Source organism: Geotrypetes seraphini, chromosome 11 (assembly GCF_902459505.1).
Source record: "Geotrypetes seraphini chromosome 11, aGeoSer1.1, whole genome shotgun sequence".
In the NCBI taxonomy this organism is placed as follows: Eukaryota; Metazoa; Chordata; class Amphibia; order Gymnophiona; family Dermophiidae; genus Geotrypetes; species Geotrypetes seraphini.
In genome coordinates this window covers 50,967,673-50,992,562 of record NC_047094.1, presented here as the reverse complement: position 1 = coordinate 50,992,562, position 24,890 = coordinate 50,967,673, and the positions used below count along the sequence as shown (strand labels likewise).

The 24,890-nt window shown below is 49.6% G+C and overlaps 1 protein-coding gene across 3 annotated transcripts in view; it reads right to left on the bottom strand.

Annotated features, from left to right (window-relative positions):
* The window catches only part of IFT140 (intraflagellar transport 140), a 478,284-nt gene that overhangs the window by 403,311 nt on the left and 50,083 nt on the right, over positions 1 to 24,890 (bottom strand). For all 3 annotated transcript variants that reach the window (XM_033914590.1, XM_033914591.1, XM_033914593.1), the window contains exons 4-5: positions 21,662 to 21,783; positions 228 to 370 (exon numbers count right to left, since the gene is read on the bottom strand). In XM_033914590.1, the coding sequence (XP_033770481.1) occupies positions 228 to 370; positions 21,662 to 21,783 (265 nt within the window). The remainder of the gene's footprint in view (positions 1 to 227; positions 371 to 21,661; positions 21,784 to 24,890) is intronic.

Below are 24,890 nucleotides of genomic sequence, written 5' to 3'. Positions count from 1 at the left end.
CTGGACCACTCCTTATATTGGTGATATCATTAAAAATCAGTATTCTCTGTCTCCCTTTGCTGATTGTGGAGCATAATATTTGTCTCAACTAGTATAGTAGAATGAAAAAGAAAGCATTTTTGCCCATCAGTTTTGATGGGCTATTTCATATTGTAATTTTCATTGAAACTGTAAAAGACCTAATATTTCCCAGTAAAATTAATATATCCAGAATTTTGTGCACATACCATCTGTAGCCCCAAGAAAGAAGGAGAGTCCTTCTTGGGCCCCAAATTTCATAGGCGTTCCTTTCCCAGATTTTTTCCAGTTAAACATATCCAATGCTTTCTCATCTCCACTAACTGCAGCCTTTGCCAGTTGTACCAGGTCCCTGTAAGCACAAAAAAAGGGAATGAAAAACTTCATAAATATTCCACTCCTGGAAGAGTTCTGCCCAAATGTGCAGTGCAGAATTCTTGGCATCCATAGAATTCGGTGCAAGCTCTCTTTCCCTCCCCACAAAGATCACACAGCAAGAGGAAGAGGAGATACATTAGGTGCCTCCTCTTCCTGTGCCAGTCCAGTCTGACTGCTCATTTGAACAAAGGAGTAAATGTACAGCTCCATGTGCAGCTGTTGACTTCCTTCTCTTGCCATGTAATCTCAGTTGGCAAGGGAGAGAGTGCATACAGAACTGCTACTACAAAAGAAGAATGTGTTATAAGGATAAGAAGGGGCAGAGTAAGGTGATTGTGTGATATGGTGATGTGGGTGGTGAGGTGGGGGGCAGAGAAGGACCATCCCAAGCCAGAAATGTGCCCCATGCTACACAGCCTCTAAAGCTCCTATCCCGCTAACTGTGGTTCAACCAAGCAAGGAAGTCAATGAACAGGACAAAATCTTGGAGCCCCTGCTTCCCTTGTGCCCTGTGCGTCCACACCACAGTAAGGTGATATATCAAGTCAATGACCCTTTACTACCCGCACATAGTTTGCTATAGCCCAGGGACACAGTAAAGTGGCCATATTGCATGGTGATGGGAGAGAGGTAGAACAAGCTGAAAACGTATGCCATGGGGACGGGAGAGACAGCAGAGAAAGCTGGATGTGCTCCATGGTAGTACTGCCCGATTCAGGAAAAAAAATTTTGATTCGATTCAATTCACCCTGATGAATCAATTTTTCAATTCGATTCACTTTCAATGATACAGATTTTTAAGTTTAAACATTTTATTTAACCAAGGCATTATCATGTCAAAAATAGGAACATCCAAACTATAACATAGCTATAAAATTAGTTAGAAACATGGATTCACAGCTTCCCCAAAGCAAATCATTCCCAAAGTTTCCCCAGCCCCCTGCCCGATTGGCGCTCCCTTTGCCCACAGTCCTTTCTTCTTTTTTTTTTTTTGTCATTCAATGCTTTTATTATGTCTGACTGTGAATGTTACAATTTATACATAATACCTAGTTTTCATTTCAGTAAAGCTCTAATTCAGTACATCACATGTTAAAAATGAAAAGCCAAATAAGGTTAAATCTCCAACTAGCATTTCAGTATCCTTCAGACAAGGCAAGCTAGGATGTCATAATCATTTTGCATACTCCAGTAGTGTTTGGAAAAAATAATTATATAAATTAGTACAGGGGCCCACACTTTTTTGGCTTGCGAGCTACTTTTAAAATGGCCAAGTCAAAATGATCTATCAACAATAAAATTTAAAAAAACACAAAGCACACTATACGCAGAGAAAAAGTTAACTATCATTTATATTTGAGGGGATTTTCAAAGAGGTCAAGGCAGATGACTTTAAAATATGCAATGTCACCTAAGTAACTACTATTCAAAAATAGACAAATATACCCCCTCCCTTTTTACTAAACCGCGATAGCGTTTTTTAGTGCAGGGAGCTGTGCTGAATGCCCTGCGCTGCTTTTGACGCTCATAGGCTTCCTGCGCTAAAAACCACTATTGTGGTTTAGTAAAAGGAGGCCACAGTGCAAAATGTAGACAGCAGATATAAATGCTCAAAATGGACACATTTTGATCACTAAATTGAAAATAAGATCATTTTTCCTCCCTTTGTTGTCTGATAATTTGAGTCTCTGGTGGCACTTTCTTCTTCTGACTGTGCATCCAATTTTTCTTCCCTTCTTTCTGCCTCCTGTATACTTCCTCACCTCCAGACCTCATTCCATTCCAACCAACATCTCTGTTCTTACATGAGTCCAACTATTTCTTTCTCTCTCCCTGCCTGCTCCATGCCACCAGTCACACTCAATTCCCTCCCCCAACTTTTTCTTTCTGTCTCCATGTCCCCCTTTCTTTCTTTCTGTCTCCCTATTTCCCCCCCTTTCTTTCTGTCTCCCTGTCCCCCTTTCTCTCTTTCTTTCTGTCTCCCTGTCCCCCCTTTCTTTATTTCTGTTTCCTTGTCCCCCCTTTCTCTCTTTCTTTCTGTCTCCCTGTCCCCCCTTTCTTTATTTCTGTCTCCATGCCCCACCCTTTTTTGGAATAATTTTTACAGGCCAGCCACTTTTGGGAAAATTCACCATTTCAAGTTTGCTCCATTTGGAAATACAGTACCCCTCCCCCCTGAAATTAACAGGGGTTCCGTTCCAGGAACCCCCACAAATTTCAAAAAATCACAAATGCGGTTTTTTGCCTGTCAAAAAGCAGGAGAGGGCAGCAGGAGTCTAAGCAACAAAGTTCATGATTTGCAAGCCCTGATGCTAGAGGCAGATCTAGATATTGTCGCTATCACAGAGACATGGTTCAGTAAATCACATGGATGGGATGCAAACATACTGGGATATAATCTTTTTAGGAAGATGGTCAAAAGGTGGAGGAGTAGCTCTCTATGTAAAGATCAATATCCAAGCAACTGAAATGCAAGGGACCTGGGGAGAGGAAGAAGCGATATGGATCGCTCTGAAAAGAGAAGATAGAACTTCTATCTACATGAGTGTAGTCTGCAGACTCCGACTCTATCGCAGCAAATTGATAAGGATCTGTTGTGGATATCCCAAAGTTTGGAAGAAAAGAGGAGGTGCTGCTGTTGGGAGATTTCAAGCTTCCGGATGCGGACTGGAATGTTTTGTCTGCGGAATCGGAATGAAGTAGGGAGATTGTGGATGCCTTTCAAGAGGCTCTGCTCAGACAAATGGTGACGGAACCAACGAGGGAAAAAGCAATATTGGGTCTGGTCCTTACAAATGGAGAGAGTATCTCTAATGTTCGAGTGGGTGCTCACTTGGGAAGTAGCGATCATCAAATGGTTTGATATAACGGCTAAAGTGGAGAGCGGTCGCACGATACTTAAAGTCCTAGATTTCAAATGTACAGACTTTAATACAATGGGAGAGTTCCTGAAGAAAGAGCTGTTAGGATGGGAGGACATAAGAGATGTGGAAAAACAGTGGTCTAAGCTGAAAGGAGCGATAAAAATGGCTACGGACCTTTATGTGAAGAAAATCAATAAAAACAAGAGAAAAAGGAAGCCGATATGGTTCTCCAAACTAGTGGCGGAGAAAATAAAGGCGAAAGAGTTGGCGTTCGTGAAATATAAAAAATCCCAAGAAGAGGAGTGCAGAAAGGACTACAGGGTAAAACTGAAAGAAGCCAAGAGAGAGATACGTCTGGCGAAAGCACAGGCGGAAGAACAAATGGCAAAAAATGTAAAAAAGGGAGACAAAAATTCTTTCAGATATATTAGTGAAAGGGGGAAGATAAAAAATGGAATTGCTAAACTAAAAGAAGCTGAGAACCGATATGTGGAGAGTGATAAGGAAAAAGCAAATGTGCTAAACAAATACTTCTGTTCTGTGTTCACAGAAGAAAATCCTGGAGAAGGACCGAGATTGTCTGGCAAAGTTACACGAGAAAATGGAGTAGATTCTGCGCTGTTCACGGAGGAGAGTGTTTATGAGCAACTTGAAAAACTGAAGGTGGATAAAGCTATGGGACCAGACGTGATCCATCCCAGGATACTATGGGAGCTCAGAGAGGTTCAACAAATCTCTGGAGATGGGAGTGGTTCCTGGGGATTGGAGGAGAGCGGATGTGGTCCCTATTCACAAAAGTGGTCACAGGGATGAAGCAGGAAACTACAGGCCGGTGAACCTCACTTCAGTTGTTGGAAAAATAATGGAAGTGTTGCTGAAAGAAAGGATAGTGTACTTCCTTGAATCTAATGGGTTACAGGATCCGAGGCAACATGGCTTTACAAAAGGTAAATCGTGCCAAACGAACCTGATTGAATTTTTTTGATTGGATGACCAGAGAGCTGGATCGAGGCCTTTTCCAAATGTAATTTACTTAGATTTCAGCAAAGCCTTTGATACAGTTTCTCATAGGAGGCTGTTGAACAAACTTGAAGGGCTGAAGTTAGGACCCAAAGTGGTGAACTGGGTTAGAAACTGGCTGTCGGACAGACGCCAGAGGGTGGTGGTTAATGGAAGTCACTCGGAGGAAGGAAAGGTGAGTAGTGGAGTCCCTCAGGGTTCGGTGCTGGGGCTGATCCTGTTCAATGTTTGTGAGTGACATTGCTGAAGGGTTAGAATGAAAAGTGTGCCTTTTTGCAGATGATACCAAGATCTGTAACAGAGTAGACACCGAAGAGGGAGTGGAAAATATGAAAAAGGATCTGCAAAAGTTAGAGGAATGGTCTAATGCCTGGCAACTAAAATTCAATGCAAAGAAATGCAGAGTAATGCATTTGGGGATTAATAAGAACATAAGAACATAAGCATCACCTCTGCTGAGTCAGACCATGGGTCCATCACGCCCAGCAGTCCGCTCCCGTGGTGGACCCCTCAGGTCCCTGACCTGTAAGTCATCTCTTTACCTAAAACATTTCATTCCTTAATCATCTGATATCCTGTATATCAACCATCTAACTATACCCTTCAATTCCCTTTTCCTTCAGAAATCATCCAATCCCTTTTTGAAACCCAATAAAGTACTCTGCCCTACCACCTCCTCTGGAAGCGCATTCCAGGCATCCACCACCCTTTGAGTGAAGAACTTCCTAGCATTTGATCTGAATCTGTCACCTTTCAATTTTTTTGAATGCCTCCGCTAGTCTGAAGAATCTATCCCTCTCTACCTTCTCTATCCCCTTCAAGATCTTATAAGTTTCTATCATGCCCCCTCTAAATCTCTGCTTCTCCAGGGAAAAGAGCCCCAGCTTCTCTAGCCTTTCAGCATATGGAAGGTTTTCCTTGCCCTTTATCATCCTTGTTGCTCTTCTATGGACCCTCTCAAGTATCATCATATCCTTCTTGAGGTACGGCGACCAGTATTGAACGCAGTACTCCAGTTACGGGCGCACCATCGCCCGATACAGTGGCAGGATAACTTCCTTCGTTCTGGTCATGATGCCTTTTTTGATAATGCCCAGCATTCTGTTCACCTTCTTTGAGGCCGCTGTGCATTGTGCCACCGGCTTCAATGTTTTATCCACCAAAACCCCAAAGTCCTTTTCTAGGTTGCCTTCTCCCAGTACCTTCTCCCCCATCATGTAGCTATACATCAGGTTTCCTTTCCCTATGTGCAAAACTTTACATTTCTCTACATTGAAGCTCATCTGCCATCTTTCTGCCCACTCGCTCATTTTGTTCAGATCCCTTTGTAGTTCTTTGCATTCCTCAACAATTCTGACCCTACTGGAGAGTTTTGTGTTGTCAGCGAATTTTATAACTTCGCCCCTACTTCCAGGTCATTAATGAATATTAGAGAATGACACGGTGGCGGTTTACCCGCGGCCACCGCGTTTAGCTGCGGGTAACCCGCCGAAACGGGGAACGAAAACTAGCAGTCGCTGCGGGGACGGGGACAAGGCCATTCACCGCCCCGTGGAGCGGTGAATGGTCTTGTCCCCGCAGTGAGGCATGAAGGATCGCGCGGTCCCCACAGCCACCACCCGCCTGTCCAATCGATCCTAGTGTTTAGCCAGCTCTCTCCCTTCTCCTCACCTTAGTTTGTAGGTTTTCTTTTTCGGCGACCTGCACACTTTCCCAACGAGCCGCGCACCCACTGCTGCTCAGTTTCGATCTTCTGTTCTGACGCAACCGGAAACAGGAAGTTGCAGCAGAACAGAAGATTGAACACTGAGCAGCCGCGCGTGCGCGGCTCTTTGGGAAGCGTGCAGGTCGCCGAAAAAGAAAACCTACAAACTAAGGTGAGGAGAAGAGAGAGAGCTGGCTAAACAGTTGGGCAGACGGGTGGGGGCTGCGGGGACCGTGCGATCGCCCGTGTTCCCGGCTCAAACTGGAAGAAGGGAGTGAAAGGGAAAGAAAAACCCACAGCAGGAAAGAAAGGGAAGGACAGGCAGGTAAGCCAGATGCTAGAAGCAGGGGGGGGGGGGGGAAAGAAAGAGGGAAAAAAGCTAGATGGGGTTGAAAAGAAGAGACATACTGGTATGGAAGAGGAAGATAGGGGAAATCTGGACACAGGAAGGTAACAGAAAGAGGGGTAATTATGTGCATGGGGCATAGGGACAGAGACATAAAGGGGACATGCCATGGGGATGGTATATGGACACGGGGGGGGGGCAATGGCAGATACATAGGGGAGATATTAGAAATGGGGAAAATAGGAGCACAGAAGCGAGATGGTTTGTGGGGATGGGACAGGGACCGAGCTCGCAGGCTCCAGTGGCTTGCACAAATTACATTGTAACATGCCATGAAAATAAGAGGGAGGAAGGTAAATAGATAGGCCACGTGAGAGGAGCTGAAGGGTGGTAGAAAGGAACAGATGGTAAAGGAGGGAGGGAAGGGTGGTGGTGGAAAGGAATAGGACAGACATTGAAGGAAGGTGGAGAGGAAGAGACCCTGAAGGGAAATGTGGAAGACAGAGTGGGAAGAAGACAGATGCCAGACTATGGGGGAGCGGAGGGAAGAAGATGGGTGCTAGACCAATTGGGGGGGGGTGAAGGGAGAGGCACAGTAACAGCAAATGGAAGACGCAGAGAGAAGACACACAGTGGATGGAAGGAATTGAATGAGAAGATGTGGAAAGCAGAAACCAGACAACAAAGGTAGAAAAAAAAATTATATTTATTTATTTATTTTTTGCTTTAGGATAAAGTAGTATATTAGTTGTGTTGATAAAAATGTATAAACAAAGCCCTGCCAGCTGAACATCTCTTTCTCTAGTTCAGCAGCAGGAACTTTGATTTATAAGGGAGGCCAGGGCACGAGGCAAACCTCAGCAGCGTTTTTTGTTTGCTTGTTTCTTTTTTTCTTTCTTGCAGGAGCGAGGGGAAGGCAGGAGGAAGCAGCTGGAGCAGGCTGTTTGGACCAGGGTCGCGGCGAGAGTTAGCTCCGCCCACACCCACCCGCGTCACAGGTTGCATCGGGCCCGGGCTCCCCCTTTAATTAGAAGGGAGCCAGGTCACGAGGCAAACCTCGGCAGCGTTTTTTGTTTGCTTGTTTCTTTTTTTCTTTCTTGCAGGAGCGAGGGGAAGGCAGGAGGAAGTAGCCGGAGCAGGCTGTTTGGACCGGGGTTGCGGCGAGAGTTAGCTCCGCCCACCCCCACCCGCGTCACAGGTTGCATCGGGCCCGGGCTCCCCCTTTAATTAGAAGGGAGCCAGGGCACGAGGCAAACCTCGGCAGCGTTTTTTGTTTGCTTGTTTCTTTTTTTCTTTCTTGCAGGAGGAAGCAGCCGGAGCAGGCTGTTTGGACCGGGGTCGCGGCGAGAGTTAGCTCCGCCCACCCCCACCCGCGTCACAGGTTGCATCGGGCCCGGGCTCCCCCTTTAATTAGAAGGGAGCCAGGGCACGAGGCAAACCTCGGCAGCGTTTTTTGTTTGCTTGTTTCTTTTTTTCTTTCTTGCAGGAGCGAGGGGAAGGCAGGAGGAAGCAGCCGGAGCAGGCTGTTTGGACCGGGGTCGCGGCGAGAGTTAGCTCCGCCCACCCCACCCGCGTCACAGATTGCATTGGGCCCGGGCTCCCCCTTTAATTAGAAGGGAGCCAGGGCACGAGGCAAACCTCGGCAGCGTTTTTTGTTTGCTTGTTTCTTTTTTTCTTTCTTGCAGGAGCGAGGGGAAGGCAGGAGGAAGCAGCCGGAGCAGGCTGTTTGGACCGGGGTCGTGGTGAGAGTTAGCTCCGCCCACCCCCACCCGCGTCACAGGTTGCATCGGGCCCGGGCTCCCCCTTTAATTAGAATGGAGCCAACGGCGCCCAGCCGTTCGGCGCACGGCGAAGGCGAGCGGCAAAGGCGCTTGCCTTAGCGAGATCGCCTTTTGCATAGGAGCCTTGCGAGGGAGCCAGGAACGCCAAGTAATTCACTTTCTTTTCTCTCTCTCTTACCCACAGCAGGAGCGCACCAGCACTTCACGAGAGCGATGGAGGACCCAGGATCCCAGAGGTACTTTCCGGTATACTGCACAGAGTGTAATATGTACGACTACCTCCCCTTGGGAAGGCGGGAGTACATATGCAGTCGGTGTCAGGAACTGGAAAGCCTGAGGATGGAGGTCGGCAGATTGAGGATCAGGGTCCAGGAACTGGAGGGACTAGAGGGACTGCGCAACACAGAGGAGACGAGCTGGTCAACCGAGGACACAGACGGAGCAGGCCCCATTGTGGATCAGGTGAGGGACCTTGAGAGATTCATCGAGAAGGCTTATAGAAGGAAGGTGGAGGAACAGGACCAGCAGCTGCACAGACGGATGTCGGCAGACGAGACCCAGGATCCACAAGGTGACACAGGGAAGGACCTAGCGGAGGAACCACGCAAGAGGAGGAGACCGTGACTCACCGGGACCCCGAGGGAGAGACACCGCACTGCACCAAGGACACGGACCTGAGACAGAAGAGGTTGCTGAGGAAAGGGAAGTCTGCTATTGTGGTGGGAGACTCGATCTTGAGAGAGGTAGATAGTCACGTAGCTGGAGGAAGGGAGGACCGGCTAGTGACTTGTCTCCCGGGGGCCAAGACACGAGACGTCACTGATAGGATCGAGAGGATCCTGGACGGAGCAGAGACAGAGGAGACTGCGGTGATAATCCATGTCGGAACGAATGATGTGAGCCGGAGGAACTTCAGCATGGCCACACTGACTGACCAGTTCAGGGTCTTGGGACGAAAGCTGAAGCGGAGTACCCGGAGGATAGCATTCTCAGAGATCCTGCCTGTACCGAGAGCAGATGCAAAGAGGCAGGCAGACCTCCAGGCTGTGAATGCATGGTTGAGGAGATGGTGCCAGGAGGAAGGCTTCCATTTTGTGAGGAACTGGACGTCCTTCTGGGGAAAGAGTAAGCTCTACCAGCGGGATGGCCTGCACCTGAGCACAGCGGGAACTAGACTACTGGCAGCCAATGTGAGGAAGGAGATCGAGAGGGCTTTAAACTGAGGAGAGGGGGAAAACCGACAGCTGATCTGATGTTGACGCTTCGGACAACAGTATCCAGAACAGATGCTGAACGGGCTGACTGCAAGGAGGAAGTAGAGAGACCGGTGGATCTTATGATCAGACAGCGAGGGAAACATCAGGTAAGGGGAGCTTGCTGGGAGGAGACTAAGGGGCATGGAGACACAAAGGGACTGGGTGGCATGAGGGCAAAAGCTGAGGGCAATATAGAGGTGCCACAAGGCGAGGGGGATCAAATGGAGGCTCAAGGGATGATAGCCCAGGAGGGGGCCGGTAGGGCTAGAAAACCCAGAGGAAAAGCGGGGAAGTGGGGTGGCGGGAATGTGGGGAAACCGAAAGCTACGAGGGTAAAGGCTGAGGACAAAGCAGAAGCACAGGGAACAGGAGAACTGCCCGAAATTCAAGGGGAGGCGGCCCAGGTAAATACAGAGGTGGAGGAAAAACGACGGGACCTACGGTGCTTACACGCAAATGTAAGAAGCCTCATGGCCAAGATGGGTGAACTAGAGGTCATGGCCAAGGGGGAGGACCTGGATATAATTGGAATTACAGAAACATGGTGGACAGAGGAGAATCAATGGGATGTGGCGCTGCCGGGGTACAAGCTCTACAGGAGGGACAGGACCCACAAGAAGGGGGGAGGCATAGCAATATATATAAAGGACTCTATCTACTCGGTCGGGATGGATATGGCAACGAAGGCAGAGGGGCTGGAATCACTATGGGTCAAATTGCCGGGAAACAAGGGTGCAGGCATAAAACTGGGGCTGTACTATCGCCCATCTGGTACGCCGGAAGGAGTCGGACACGACTTGGAAGCTGAACTGAGACAAGAAGGCAGGACTGGAAGTGTAACAGTGATGGGGGACTTCAACTACCCGGGGATTGACTGGAGTACGGGTCACTCCAACTGCGCTAGGGAAACAGGATTTGTAGAAGCTGTGAGGGACTGCTTCATGGAGCAACTAGTCAGGGAACCGACGCGAGGGAGTGCTACTCTTGACCTCATCCTAAACAGATTAGGGGGGCCTGCAAGAGGGGTAGAAGTGGGAGGACCACTAGGCAACAGTGACCACAATGCGATCAGATTCACATTAGAAAGGGGGACACCCAAAGTAAGGAGGACCGCAACAACTGCGCTCAACTTCAGGAAAGGGAACTATGCTGCTATGAGGGAAATGGTGGGGAGGAAGCTCAGAAACATCCTTAGGATGGAGACTGTAGGAAGCGCCTGGACCCTATTCAGGGACACCCTACAGGAAGCACAAAGAATGTACGTCCCCAGTTTCAGGAAAGGCGGCAAGAACAAGAGATCAAAGGACCCGGTTTGGATCTCAACAGAAGCAAAGAGGGCAATAAATGACAAAAAAGTATCCTTCCGGAGATGGAAAAAGGACCCAACGGAGGAAAATCACCAGGCGCACAGGAAATGCCAAAAGGAATGCCACCGGGAGGTTAGAAAAGCAAAAGGGAACTACGAAGAGGGGCTGGCCAGGGAGGCGAAGAACTTCAAGGCATTCTTCAGTTACGTAAAGGGGAAGCGACCAGCGAGAGAGGAGGTGGGGCCGTTGGACGATGGGAATAGGAAGGGAGTGATTAAGGAGGATAAAGAGGTAGCTGAGAGGTTGAACACGTTCTTCTCGTCGGTTTTCACGAGAGAAGACACATCTAACATACCGGATTCAGAGGAGCTCATAAGTGGGGAACAGGCTGAAAAATTGGAACACATAGAGGTAAGTAAGGAGGATGTCCTCAAACAGATAGACAGGTTAAAATGCGGCAAATCGCCGGGCCCAGACGGGATCCACCCAAGGGTTCTGAAAGAACTAAGACAAGAAATAGCGGGCACAATCCAGCATGTTTGCAACCTATCCTTGAAAACTGGAGAGGTACCAGAGGACTGGAAACTGGCGAATGTCACACCTATCTTCAAGAAGGGATCGAGGGGTGACCCCGGGAACTACAGGCCGGTGAGCCTGACTTCAATTATAGGGAAGATGGTGGAAGCTATGATCAAGGATGGTATTTGCGAGCACATCGAGAGAAATGGCCTACTGAGAACAAGCCAGCACGGATTCTGTAAGGGAAGGTCATGCTTAACGAACCTTTTGTACTTCTTTGAGGGAATAAGCAGTCAGGTGGACAATGGGGAACCCATAGACATCATTTACCTCGATTTTCAAAAGGCTTTCGACACGGTGCCACATGAAAGGCTGCTTAGGAAGCTGTGGAACCACGGGGTGGGAGGGGATGTGCACAGATGGATCAAGCACTGGTTGTCGGGTAGACTGCAGAGGGTCGGAGTAAAGGGACAATATTCTGACTGGCGGGGAGTCACGAGCGGTGTGCCACAGGGATCGGTGCTGGTGCCGTTACTCTTCAACATATTAATCAATGACCTGGAAAAGGAGGCAAAGTGCGAGGTTATAAAATTTGCAGAAGATACCAAACTGTGCGGCAGAGTTAGATCCAGGGAGGAGTGTGAGGATCTGCAAAGGGACCTGGACAAGCTGGAAGACTGGGCAAACAAATGGCAAATGCGCTTTAACGTGGAAAAATGCAAGGTCATGCATATAGGGAAAAAGAACCCGTTGTTCAACTACAAATTGGGGGGGGGCATTGCTGGGAGACAGCAGTCTAGAGAGAGACTTGGGTGTGCTGGTGGATGCATCACTGAAGCCATCTGCGTAGTGCGCAGCAGCCTCGAAAAAAGCCAACAGGATGCTGGGCATCATAAAGAGGGGCATAACAACCAGGACGCGGGAAGTCATCATGCCATTGTATCGAGCGATGGTGCGTCCACATCTGGAATACTGCGTTCAGTATTGGTCGCCGCACCTCAAGAAGGACATGGCGGTACTTGAGAGAGTCCAAAGGAGAGCAACGAAACTGGTAAGAGGGCTGGAACACTGCCCATACGCCGAGAGGTTGGATAGGCTGGGGCTCTTCTCTCTGGAAAAAAGGAGGCTCAGAGGAGATATGATAGAGACCTTCAGGATCATGAGGGGCATAGAGAGGGTGGATAGGGACAGACTCTTCAGGCTGAAGGGGACAATAGGTACGAGGGGGCATTCGGAGAAACTGAAGGGAGATAGGTTCAAAACAAATGCAAGGAAGTTTTTTTTCACCCAAAGGGTCGTGGACACCTGGAATGCGCTACCGGAGGAAGTGATCAGGCAGAGTACGGTACAGGGATTCAAACAGGGATTGGACGGATTCCTGAGGGATAAAGGGATCGTGGGATACTGAGAGAGGTGCTGGAATGTAACACAGGTATAGAAAGCTAACCAGGTAATAAGTATAGAAACCCAACCAGGTCGTGCATGTGCAAGACCGGAGGGTTAGGACTTCGATGGGAAGATAGGACTCAATGGGAAACCAAGGTGGCAAGGGGGCCCCTTCTAGTGATTCAGACAGGTCGTGACCTGTTTGGGCCGCCGCGGGAGCGGACTGCTGGCCAGGATGGACCTATGGTCTGACTCGGCGGAGGCACTGCTTATGTTCTTATGTTCTTATAAGAAAGGAATAAGCTAAATATTACAGTACTAATGCTTATATGGATGCAGCGGGGATGTTGACGGGTTGGTGAATGGGATGACAGTGGCGGTAACGGGGCGGTGAAAAGGAACGGCGGTGACCGGGCGGTGCAGAGGATGGTGGGCCGGTGACGAGGACAGATTTTTTCCCCGTGTCATTCTCTAATGAATATATTGAACAGCAGCAGTCCCAGCACTGACCCCTATGGGACGCCACTTGTGACCTCTTTCCAGTCAGAATAGTGACCCTTTACTCCTACTCTCTGTTTCCTGTCTGCCAGCCAATTTCTGATCCATCTGTGCACATTCCCTTCCACCCCGTGGTTCCACAGTTTCCTCAGTAGGCACTAATGTAGTACCTTGTCGAAGGCTTTTTGGAAGTCCAGATATAGCACAGTTACTTACCGTAACAGGTGTTATCCAGGGACAGCAGGCATATATTCTCACATGTGGGTGACATCCTCTACGGAGCCCCAGCGCGGACAGCTTTTCAAGCAAACTTGATTGAAGTTTCAAGCTTGCTATGCTGCACCATGCATGTGCATGCCTTCTCCCTCCACTAGAGGGCGCATCCCCACCTCATGGTCCTCAGTTCCATAGCCAGCAAAGAAGCCATCCCCGGGGAGGAGGGCGGGTTGTGAGAATATCTGCCTGCTGTCCCTGGATAATACCTGTTACGGTAAGTAACTGTGCTTTATCCCAGGACAAGCAGGCAGCATATTCTCACATGTGGGTGACCTCCAAGCCAACCAAAAAAGGGCAGGTGGGAGGATGGCAATTTAGGAAAACAGGTTACGCAAAACCGACTGGCCAAACCGGCCGTTGCTTCTGGACAACGTATCCAGACAGTAGTGGGAGGTGAAAGAATGAACCGAAGACCAAGTGGCAGCCTTACAGATGTCCTCAACAGGAGTAGACCGGAGGAAAGCAACCGAAGCTGCCATAGCCCGGACCCTATGCCCCGTGATTCGACCATGGAGCGTGAGACCAGCCTGAGCGTAGCAAAAAGAAATACAAGCAGCCAACCAGTTGGACAAGGTGCGCTTGGAAACAGGACGTCCCAACCGATTAGGGTCGAAGGACAAAAACAATTGAGGAACCCTCCGATGAGACTTAGTGCGTTGAAGATAAAAAGCCAACGCCCTCTTACAGTCAAGCGTGTGAAGCGCCACCTCGCCAGGATGAGAGTGGAGCTTCGGGAAAAACACCGGAAGAACAATTGACTGATTGAGGTGGAAATCAGACACAACCTTAGGCAAAAATTTGGGATGGGTGCGAAGAACCACCTTGTCATGATGGAACACAGTAAAAGGCGGGTCCGCAACCAAAGCCTGCAGCTCACTAATCCGACGAGCGGACGTGAGCGCAAGCAGAAAGATCACCTTCCAAGTGAGAAACTTAAGATGAGATTTGTCAATAGGCTCGAAAGGAGGGTTCATCAACTGAGCCAAAACCACATTAAGATCCCAAACCACAGGAGGAGGTTTCAGAGGAGGATGAACATTCAAAAGACCCCTCATGAAACGAGTAACCAGAGGATGAAGAGGATGAAGAGAGAGAGACCGACCCTCGAGATGCCGATGGAAAGCAGCAATAGCACTGAGATGCACCCGAATGGATGTCGTCTTCAGCCCCGACTGGGACAAATGCAACAAATATTCCAGGACCAAAGACACCGGAACCGAACTCGGATCCAGATGGTGCGAGGAACACCAGGATGAAAATCTGGTCCACTTCTGTGAATAACAAAGCCGAGTCGAGACCTTGCGCGAGGCTTCCAAAACCTCCCTTACAGACTGAGAAACAGGAACAGAAGTCAAGGGAAAAGGAACCAAGCCGTCAGATGTAAGGACTGAAGATTTGGATGCAACAGCGAACCCCGACTCTGAAATAGCAGAGAGGGAAAAACAGGCAGAAGCAGAGGCTCCCTGACACTGAGTTGGAGGAGCAGGGAAAACCAGTGTTGACGCGGCCAACGAGGCGCAATGAGAATCATAGTGGCTCTGGTCGATTTGAGATGTACCAACGTTCTCAATATCAGAGGGAAAGGAGGAAACGCATAAAGGAACCTCCATCGGCCTCGAGACGATCCGGGGAGTACATCCGAGAACAACAGAGAGGCAGTTTGTGAGTCTTTGGAGAGGCAAACAGATCCACTTGAGGAGTCCCCCAGCAGTCGAAGACCTCGTGCAGGACTCGGGAGTTGAGCAACCACTCGTGCGGCTGGAGAAGACGACTGAGTCTGTCGGCCAGACAGTTTCTCTCTCCCTGAATATAAACCGCCCGAAGGAAGATGTTCTGAGAGACCGCCCATTCCCAAAGGCGTAGGGCCTCCCTGCACAGGGACCAAGAACCCGTCCCTCCTTGCTTGTTCACATAGTACATCGCCACCTGGTTGTCCGTCCGCACCAGGACAACCTGATCGCGCAGCAGGTGGCAGAATGCTCAAGCAGCCAGAAAAATGGCACGAAGCTCCAATACATTGATGTGACAAAGACGGTCTTCCGCCGACCATAGGCCTTGAGTCCGCACACCGTCGAGATGAGCCCCACAAGCGTACTCCGAAGAGTCCGTGGCCAGGACCTTGCGATGCGGAGGGACGAGAAAGAGCAAGCCTCCGGAAAGATTGGAAGAGTTGGTCCACCAACGGAGCGAGCGTCTCAAGGAAGGAGTTACTGTCACAGGAAAGGAGACCGGGTCCCGATCCTGATGCCACTGGGAGGCCAAGGTCCACTGAGGAAGCCTTAGGTGCAAGCGGGCAAACGGAGTGACATGAACCGTCGATGCCATGTGGCCGAGAAGAATCATCAGACACTGCGCCGATACTGAGGGCAGCAGCGAAATCTGTCGACTCAGTCGAAGCAGGGCCTCCAACCGTGGAGGGGGGAGGAACGAACGGAGGCGAACCGTGTCCAGCACGGCCCCGATAAACTGAAGGGATTGAGCCGGGCACAACTGAGACTTGGGAAAGTTCACTTCGAACCCCAGACGTTGAAGGAAGATGATAGTCTGTCGGGTCGCTGAGATAACCCCCTCCCTGGAAGGGGCCTTGATCAGCCAATCGTCCAGGTAGGGAAAGACCTGTAGACCCTGAGATCGCAGGGCCGCCGCGACTACCACCATGCACTTTGTGAAGACTCGAGGGGACGAAGCCAAGCCAAAGGGGAGGACCCGGTACTGAAGGTGCAACTCCCCCACCTGGAACCGTAGAAACTTGCGGAAGGCGGGATGCACCGGAACATGTGTATAAGCTTCCTTCAGGTCCAGGGAGCACATCCAGTCCCCTTCTTCCAACAGTGGGTACAGGACCGGAAGCGACAACATACGGAACTTCTCCCAGACAAGGAACTTGTTGAGCCTCCGGAGGTCCAAAATGGGGCGCAAGTCCCCGGTCTTTTTCGGGACCAAAAAATAACGGGAGTAAAACCCCTGTCCCCGTTGGTCGGGGGGTACCGGTTCCACCGCCCGAAGACTCAACAAGGCCCTGGCTTCCGAGAGGAGCAGGGGAAGCTGAGCCCGGCTGGAAAGAGACGCGCCGGGCGGACTGTCCGGCGGCGTATCCCTGAAGTTGAGGGAGTAACCCTCCGAGATGATACGGAGCACCCAAGCATCGGAAGTGATCAGAGTCCAGGCCGAATGAAAGGCCTGCAACCGGCCCCCGATGGGAAGCGGGGACGGCGACAGCGCGGAGGGGGCCCGCCCCCATCCGCTCAGAGCGTCAAAAAGACGGCGCCGGCTTGGCTGCTCCTTGCGCCTGAGGTTTCTGGTGAGACGCCTTGGCCTGCTGAGGGGGCCGCCGGGGAGGAGGCCTGGAGAAAGCCGGCGTGGACTTCTGCGGGTAGCGCCGCGGTGGAGGTCGGTACGGCTTCGGCATCGCCAACTTCGCCTTGGGACGGACCAACGAGGCGAAAGAGCGCTCATGCTCGGACAGGCGTTTAGTAGCCGCCTCCAGGGACTCATCAAAGAGTTCCAAGCCCACACACAGCAAATTGGCCAGGCGCTCCTGCAGATTCGGGTCCATGTCCACAATGCGCAGCCACGCTAGACGGCGCATCGCCACCGCAAACGCGGAGACCCGGGATGACAATTCAAAGGCGTCGTAGACGGCATGGAAAAGAAAAAGGCGCAGCTGTGACAGAGTGTCCATGAGCTTGCCAAAGTCCCCCTTATGCGAGTCAGGCATGACCCCGTGATAACGGGGCATAGACTTGACCAGCTGACGCAGGTATGAAGAGAAGGTGAATGCATAGTTAAACACCCAGTTTGCCATCATAGAATTGTGGTAGAGGCGGCGCCCAAACTTATCCAGGGTCTGCCCCTCACGCCCGGGTGGGACCGCTGCAGAGACTCGAGAAGGCTGAGATTTTTTCAATGATGACTCCACCAGCAAAGACTGGTGGGACAGCTGCGCCTTCTCGAAGCCCTTACAGGGGACCTTGCGGTACTTCGATTCCATTTTCGATGGGACCGCAGTGACCGCATAAGGGGAATCCAAATTCCGCAAGAACGTCTGATGAAGGATCTTGTTCAAGGGCAAACGTGGAGACTCCCGCGGAGGAGAGGGCAAATCTTGTTCCTCCAAAAATTATTTGGAATATTGGGACTCCGATAGAAGGTCAGTATCCAAAGCTTTCCCCATATCCATGACAAACCTCGAGAACGAGGAGGGCCTTGGGGGGGGGGAAGGGGAGCGAGAGGCCCTTGCCGCCAAGAAGGACGGAGACGCCTCACGGGAGTACCTGGGTTCCCGACCGGTGCCCGACTCCGAGCTCCAGGAAGCTGCACCGAGGGACTTCGTCGGGGTCGGAGACCTCTGAGGCCACGAGGAGCCCCTCGGGGAAGTCCCCGGGGTACGAGGCACCGAGGCCAGCCCCCTCCTCCTCGGGGAGGAATCCCTCGACCGTCTCCCCGCAGGGGAACGCAAAAGCCTCGGGTTATCCAGGCGGAGTTCCGAAACCCTCAGAGTCTCCACCCCCCGGGTCGGCGAGGAGCGACCACGCTACCGAGGCGACCCCCGAGGGCACTTGGGCTTCCGGGACCTGCGCTTCGCCCGAGGCAGACCCGAAGGCGAGGACCCCCGGGAGGACTCCGACGAGGAGGCGGAGGATGAAATCCTGCGAACCCGGCGCACCTTGTCCAGAGGCCGCACGCTCCGCACAGGCTGGTCCACTGTCGAGGCCGAGGTTAAGGTCTGGTTCGAGGCCGGGACCACCACCGGAGCTGAGGCCGGGGCCGAGGTCGGGGCTGCGGTCGAGGCCGAGGCTGAAGCCGGCTGCAGATGGGCCAGGGCGCAGGACAGCTCTGAGGCGATGAGCGCTTGGAGCAGGTCCTGGTACACGGGGATCGCCATCATAGACGGCATCTCCGACGACGGCGGGTGCTCCCTCGAGGGCGACCTCGACAATGAGTATTCCCGCGGAGCACCTGACTTCGACATCCGGGGCGGGGCCGAGTACGACCCACCCGCCCCCGTCGAGGAGCCCGAGGATGGCTTCTTAGACGACCCTGGAGTAGAGGAAGGAAGCGGGGACTTACCCAGGGTCGACTTCGGGGTCGAGGACGCAGGCTTCGACGATGAAGGCATCCACGGCGAGGTCGAGGGAGTCGAGGCCGAGGTCAAGGCCGGGGCCGAGGCCGACGTCGAGGCCTTCCCCACCGCGGGGTCCACACTGAAGAGCTCCGCCATGCGGGCGCGCCGGCGGCGGAGCGCTCGATGCTGGAAAGTAGAGCACCGAGTGCAAGAGTCAGTCGGGTGATCCGCACCCAGGCAAACAAGGCACCACCGGTGAGGATCGGTGATGGAAAGCAACCGATCGCACCGGGTGCACTTTTTAAAGCCCGTCAAAGGACGGGACATGAACACAAAACAAGGCCGGGAACGAACGAGGTCCCGCGGCCGTGGCTCCCGGGAGCCCCCGGAGCCGAAACAAAAAACTTTTTTTTTTTTGACGATTTAAAGAACACGAACAAAGGAAAATAACAAAAGAAGCACAGCGACCGAGAAAAAGAACCCAGCCGCGGTGTCAGAAGGCAAAAAAGCACGGAGCACAAAATCAACAGGGCTTCTGGCTCCGCGGAAGAAACAGAACTGAGGACCACGAGGTGGGGATGCGCCCTCTAGTGGAGGGAGAAGGCATGCACATGCGTGGTGCAGCATAGCAAGCTTGAAACTTCAATCAAGTTTGCTTGAAAAGCTGTCCGCGCTGGGGCTCCGTAGATGACGTCACCCACATGTGAGAATATGCTGCCTGCTTGTCCTGGGATAAACGATGTCTATGGGGTCACCTTTGTCCAATTGTTCGTTTATCCCCTCAAAGAAGTGCAGTAGGTTTGTTTGGCATGATCTTCCTTTACAGAATCCATGTTGGCTTGTTCTCATCAGATTGTTTTTTTCTATGTGCTCAGTGATACTGTCTTTGATCAGTAATTCGGCCATCTTCCCCGAAACTGAGGTTAAGCTGACCGGTCTATAGTTCCCCGGGTTGCCTCTCGATCCTTTTTTGAAGATAGGTGTAACATTCACTATCCTCCAGTGTTCCGGGATTACCCCTGTTTTCAAAGTTAGGTTGCAGATTTTCTGCAGTAACTCCGCTGTTTCGTCCCCGAGCTCTTTTAGTATTCTCGGGTGGATTCCGTCAGGGCACGGAGATTTGTCAGCTTTTAATCTATAGTTTGAGTATGTCATTTAGGTTTACCTCCATGCATGATAATTTTCCCCTTTGATCCCCCTTTGAAGATTTTTTTTCCGGATCCGGCACGTTGGATGTGTCCTCTTTTGTGAAGACCGATGAGAAGAACGTGTTTAGTCTGTTTGCTACTTCTTCTTCCTCCTTCACCACTCCCTTCCTGTCTCCCTCATCCAGCAGTCCCACCTCTTCCCTCGCCGGCTGTTTTTCTTTCACATAACGGAAGAATGATTTAAAATTCCGTGCCTCCCTGGCAAGTCTCTCTTCATACTCTCTTTTTGCTTTTCTGACCATGCGGTGACATTCTTTTTGATGCTTCCTGTGGTCTTTCCAATTTTCCTCGGTTTTATCCTTTTTCCAGTTCCAGAATGATTTTTTCTTGTCTCCTATCGCGTTCTTAACTTCATTGGTTGATTCTTTTTGGACCCTTTTCTAAATCTGGGTACAAACAGGTTTTGCACTTTGTTTATCGTGTCTCTGAATAAGGTCCAGGCTTGCTCTACTGTCTGCACTTTCCTGGAGCTGTTCCTGAGCTTCTTCTTCACCATTTGTCTCATGGCATCATAGTTCCCTTTCTTGAAATTAAACGATGTTGCAGTGGTTCTCTTTCCCCTTGGTATTTCTATTTCCACTTTGAACTGGATCATGTTGTGATCGCTTTTTCCTAATGGTCCCACTACTTCTACTCCCTTGGAAGGTCCTTTCAGTCTGTTGAGGATTAAATCCAGAATAGCTGTCCCTCTCGTTGGTTCCTTGACAAGCTGTTCCAAGAAGCAGTCCCGTACGGTCTCTAGGAACTCCGTCTGTTTCCTTTGTACATTTCGAAACTCCAAGACTCCAGTCTATCCAGGGATAGTTGAAGTCTCCCATAACTATGGTGTTGGCGTTTTTGCATTCTCGCCTCAACTCGCCTTAATAATTGGAAGGAAGGGAGGTGATATGCATGGACGGGGAGAGGGACCTTGGGGTGATAGTGTCTGAAGATCTAAAGGCGAAAAAAACAGTGTGACAAGGCAGTGGCTGCTGCCAGAAGGATGCTAGGCTGTATAAATAGAGGCGTAGCCAGTAGAAAGAAGAAGGTGTTGATGCCCCTATACAGGTCATTGGTAAGGCCCCACTTGGAGTATTGTGTTCAGTTTTGGAGACCGTATCTGGCGAAGGACGAAGGAGACTTGAAGCGGTCCAGAGGAGGGCGACGAAAATGATAGGAGGCTTGCGACAGAAGACGTATGAGGAGAGACTGGAAGCCCTGAATATGTATACCCTAGAGGAAAGGAGGGACAGGGGAGATATGATTCAGATGTTCAAATACTTGAAGGGTATTAACGTAGAACAAAATCTTTTCCAGAGAAAGGAAAATGTTAAAACCAGAGGACAAAATTTAAGGTTGAGGGATGGTAGATTCAAAGGCAATGTTAGGAAATTCTACTTTACAGAGAGGGTGGAGGATGCCTGGAATGCGCTTCCGAGAGAGGTGGTGGAGAGTAAACTGAGACTGAGTTCAAAGAAGCGTGGGATGAAGACAGAGGATCTACAATCAGAAAATAATATTAAATATTGAACTAAGGCCATTATTGTGCAGACTTGCAGGGTCTGTGTCTGTGTATGGTCGTTTGGTGGGGGATGGGCTGGGGAGGGCTTCAGTGGCTGGGAGGGTGTAGATGGGCTGGAGTAGGTTTTAACGGAGATTTCGGCAGTTGGAACCCAAGCACAGTACCGGGTAGAGCTTTGGATTCTTGCCCAGAAATAGCTAAAAAAAAATTTAAAAATTTAAATTGAATCAGGTTGGGCAGTCTGGATGGACCATTCGGGTCTTTATCTGCTGTCATCTACTATGTTAGAAAATTCAGTATGAATTATATGAATAACAGGAAAAATCAGAAAGTAGTAAAAATGTTTTCATAACATTGTACAGAAAAGATGGAAAACCACTACATAGCAGCAAATTAAAGCTTGTGACACCAGAATTCAGCTCTAGCCTGCCTGAGCTGGAAGTTCAAAAGGATCAGGTTGAAATTATCAGGTCAAAAAGAGGTTAAGAAGTAAAGTTAAATTTATGAAATTTATCATCATTTGTTGTACTTACTCACTCGCAGAAAGTGGTTTGAAGATACAATGTGACAGTCGTTTTCCATATTCATGTTTCAACAGAGGAGAGCCTTGCACTCGACCTCGCTGGTCTAACTTCCATAACACCAGGACACCAAGCTGAAAAAGAATTCTTGTAAGGATGCTTAGCAAATAAGCAGTGCATTCAACCTGATGAGCAGAATATGAGATCCAGAGCTCAGGGTCATGTTTAAAATTTGAATACCATAGGCATAAGTAGGTGTAAGAGATCCACCAGAAATCAATTGGAAGGTTCAGGATGAAAACATTTCCCTCCCAAATTCAATGGAGGGGGTGAAAATGGTGGTGAAAAGAAGTCCCCTCCCAGAAGTCACTGGAATGGGGAAAGGTCCCTCCCTAGATCCTCCCCCTCTCCTTTAGACATACCAACCGTTATCACCTACGCTATTTAATATCTATCTTTCGTCATTAGGAAAGTTACTACAAAATTTAAATTTTTATATATATGCAGATGACATTTCCATTTTAATTCCTTTAAATGATTTAACAAATGATATTTTAAAACAAATTTCTCATATCATGACTGAGAAAGAGCAATGGACAATCAATTTTAAATTGAAACTTACGATGACAATAGAAAGAAATTCAAGTGATGTGTAAAAGTTTTAAATGCTGTAATATTGTGTACTTGTTATAAGATGAAAAATGAATAAAGAATTTAGAAAAAAAAAGAAAGAAACTTAATACAGAGAAAACTAAATTTTTCCTGGCTAGCCCTAAAGATAAAATAATCAGACCATCACTGTTTGAATGGTCATGACTACCTGATTTCAAAATCTATAAAAATACTAGGTCACACTTGATTCACAGCTAACCATGGTAGAACATACAAATTTAATGGTAAAGAAATGCTTTTTCGCACTATGGAAATTAAAGACCATAAAAAATACTTTGATCCACTATCCTTTAGACCAGTGTTCTTGAACCACCGGTCTGTGGACTGGTGCTGGTCCGCAGAAATTTTCTGCCGGTCCACAGGGCTGGCATGTTCATCGGACAGAAGACAGTGCTCTTCAGCTGCCGGTCCATGGTGCGATCAACGCAGTGTCTTTGGGAAAGCTCGCTGAGTGCTGCAGTGCACAAAGCTATGGGAAAAGGCTCCTACGCGTGTCCTGCACCTGAACCGGAAGCCTTCTCTCTGACGTCACAACATCAGAGGGAAGGCTTCCAGAAGAGGCGCAGGACGCACGCGAGGAGCCGCTGCCCACAGCTTTGTGCAATACAGGACTCAGGGAGACGGCACGAAGACAACACCATGGGGCAGGCCAGAAGGCAAAGAACAGCATGGAGGGAGAGAGACAACAACGGTAGGGGGAATGCTTTTATTTTTTTATTTAGTGATTGATTTACATCTGTTGTCTGTTCAGGAAGAAATGCATTTGCTTCTTTTCCTCTGGGGTTGTACTGCTTGCAGAGTCTTGCATCTTAGGGTAAATATTAGTACTTTTAGTTTTTGGTCCTGCATTTGCATGGGGTTATCTGTTTTCTGATAGGAATGAATGTTGAAAAGCATACAATGTGCTTTGTGTATTTTAATTTTGTGGTTAACCATTATGTGTTGTTAATACGATTGTATTGTGTGTGTGTGTATATATGAAAAATGAATGGAAAAAATGGTGTTACAATTAGTACTATTATGGAGGCAGGGTCTGGGGAGATTGGGTGGAGATGGGCATGACTTAGCCCAGTGTTCTTCAACTGCTGGTCCACAAAATAATTATTTTATTTCCGCCGGTCCACAGGTGTCAAAAGGTTGAAGAACACTGCTTTATGCTATTGGCACAGGCATTGGTCTTATCTATACTGGATTACTATAATATTGTTTATCTGGGGGCACCAAAGAAAATCCTGAGAAACCTGAGAATAGTACAGAACACAGATGTCCAAGCAGGGGCAGGATCGCGGAAGAGAACGTGCCGCTGAGGACCACGGGCAGCTGCAGGGATCACTATAACATCAGCGAGCCTGCAGGCTGCCCTATTAGCCTAAAGGAGTTTCAAGTATCAATTTATTGATTTTTAATATACCGGCCATCAACAAGTATCTAGCTGGTTTACAATAAAAGTTAAAATCAAGGTAAAATTATATTTATAGATTATAAAATTAATAAAAGAGAAAGAGTAATGGGGAGAGTGAACATTAAAGACATTTGACAATGACAGACATAAAAGTGAGGTTAACAAGGAAGGAAGGGGAAAAGATACATTATAGTGATGAAGGAAAAAAAAAAAAACAAGGTTTGAATGTGAGAGGGAGGGGGGCGCTTCTTTAAAGCGGTTAAGTGAATGGTGAAAGAAGAATCATGAGTAATAAAATGCGTCTTGAAATAAGAAGGTTTTCAGATTAGCCTTAAATTTATCAATGAGTTTTTCCTGAGGTAAGAGCGGGGAAGGTGCAGGCTGCGGGGGGAGCAGGCATTCGTTTGTGGCAGAGGAAAAGAGTGCCTTCACGGCGGGGGGAGCAGGCCTTCGGGGGGGGGGCTGGCATTTGCGGCGGAGAGGAGGAAAAGATTGCCTTCGCGGCGGGGGGGGGGAGCATGCCTTCGTGGAGGGAGCTGGCATTCGTGGCGAAGAGGAGGAAAAGAGTGCCTTCACGGCGGAGGGAGCAGGCCTTCATGGGGGGAGCTGGCATTCGCAGCGGAGAGGAGGAAAAGAGTGCCTTCACGGCGGGGATGGGGGGGAGCAGGACTTTGTGGAGGGAGCAGGCCTTCACAGTGGGGAAGAAGAGAGAAAGTGTCTTCAAGGAGGGAGCAGGCCTTCATGGGGGGGAACAGGTCTTCACGGCAGGGAGCAGGCCTTCAAGGCAGGGAGGCAGGCCTGTGAAGAGGGAGGAGGAGGAAGAGTTCCTTTGGCGGTGGGGAGGCAGGCCTGTGCAGAGGGAGGAGGAGGAGAGAAAAAGAGAGGGGAGGGGAGATGCCAGACCTGGGGTGAAGTGAAGGGAAGAAAGAGATCAAACCAAAAAGAGGGGAAGGAAAGCAGAGGAGAGGTGCTGGACCAATGGGGAGAAAGGGAGAGGGAGAGAGAAATGCAAGACCACAAGGGGAAGGGTACAAGAGGGACAGATACTGCTCCAAAGTAGGTTGGTAGGGTGCAGAATGGCAGAAGAGATAGTAGGAGAAAGCCTGTACCTGGGGAAGGGGATACAAGAGGTAAGGAAGAGAGAAAGAAGAAGCTGGATATGGGGAG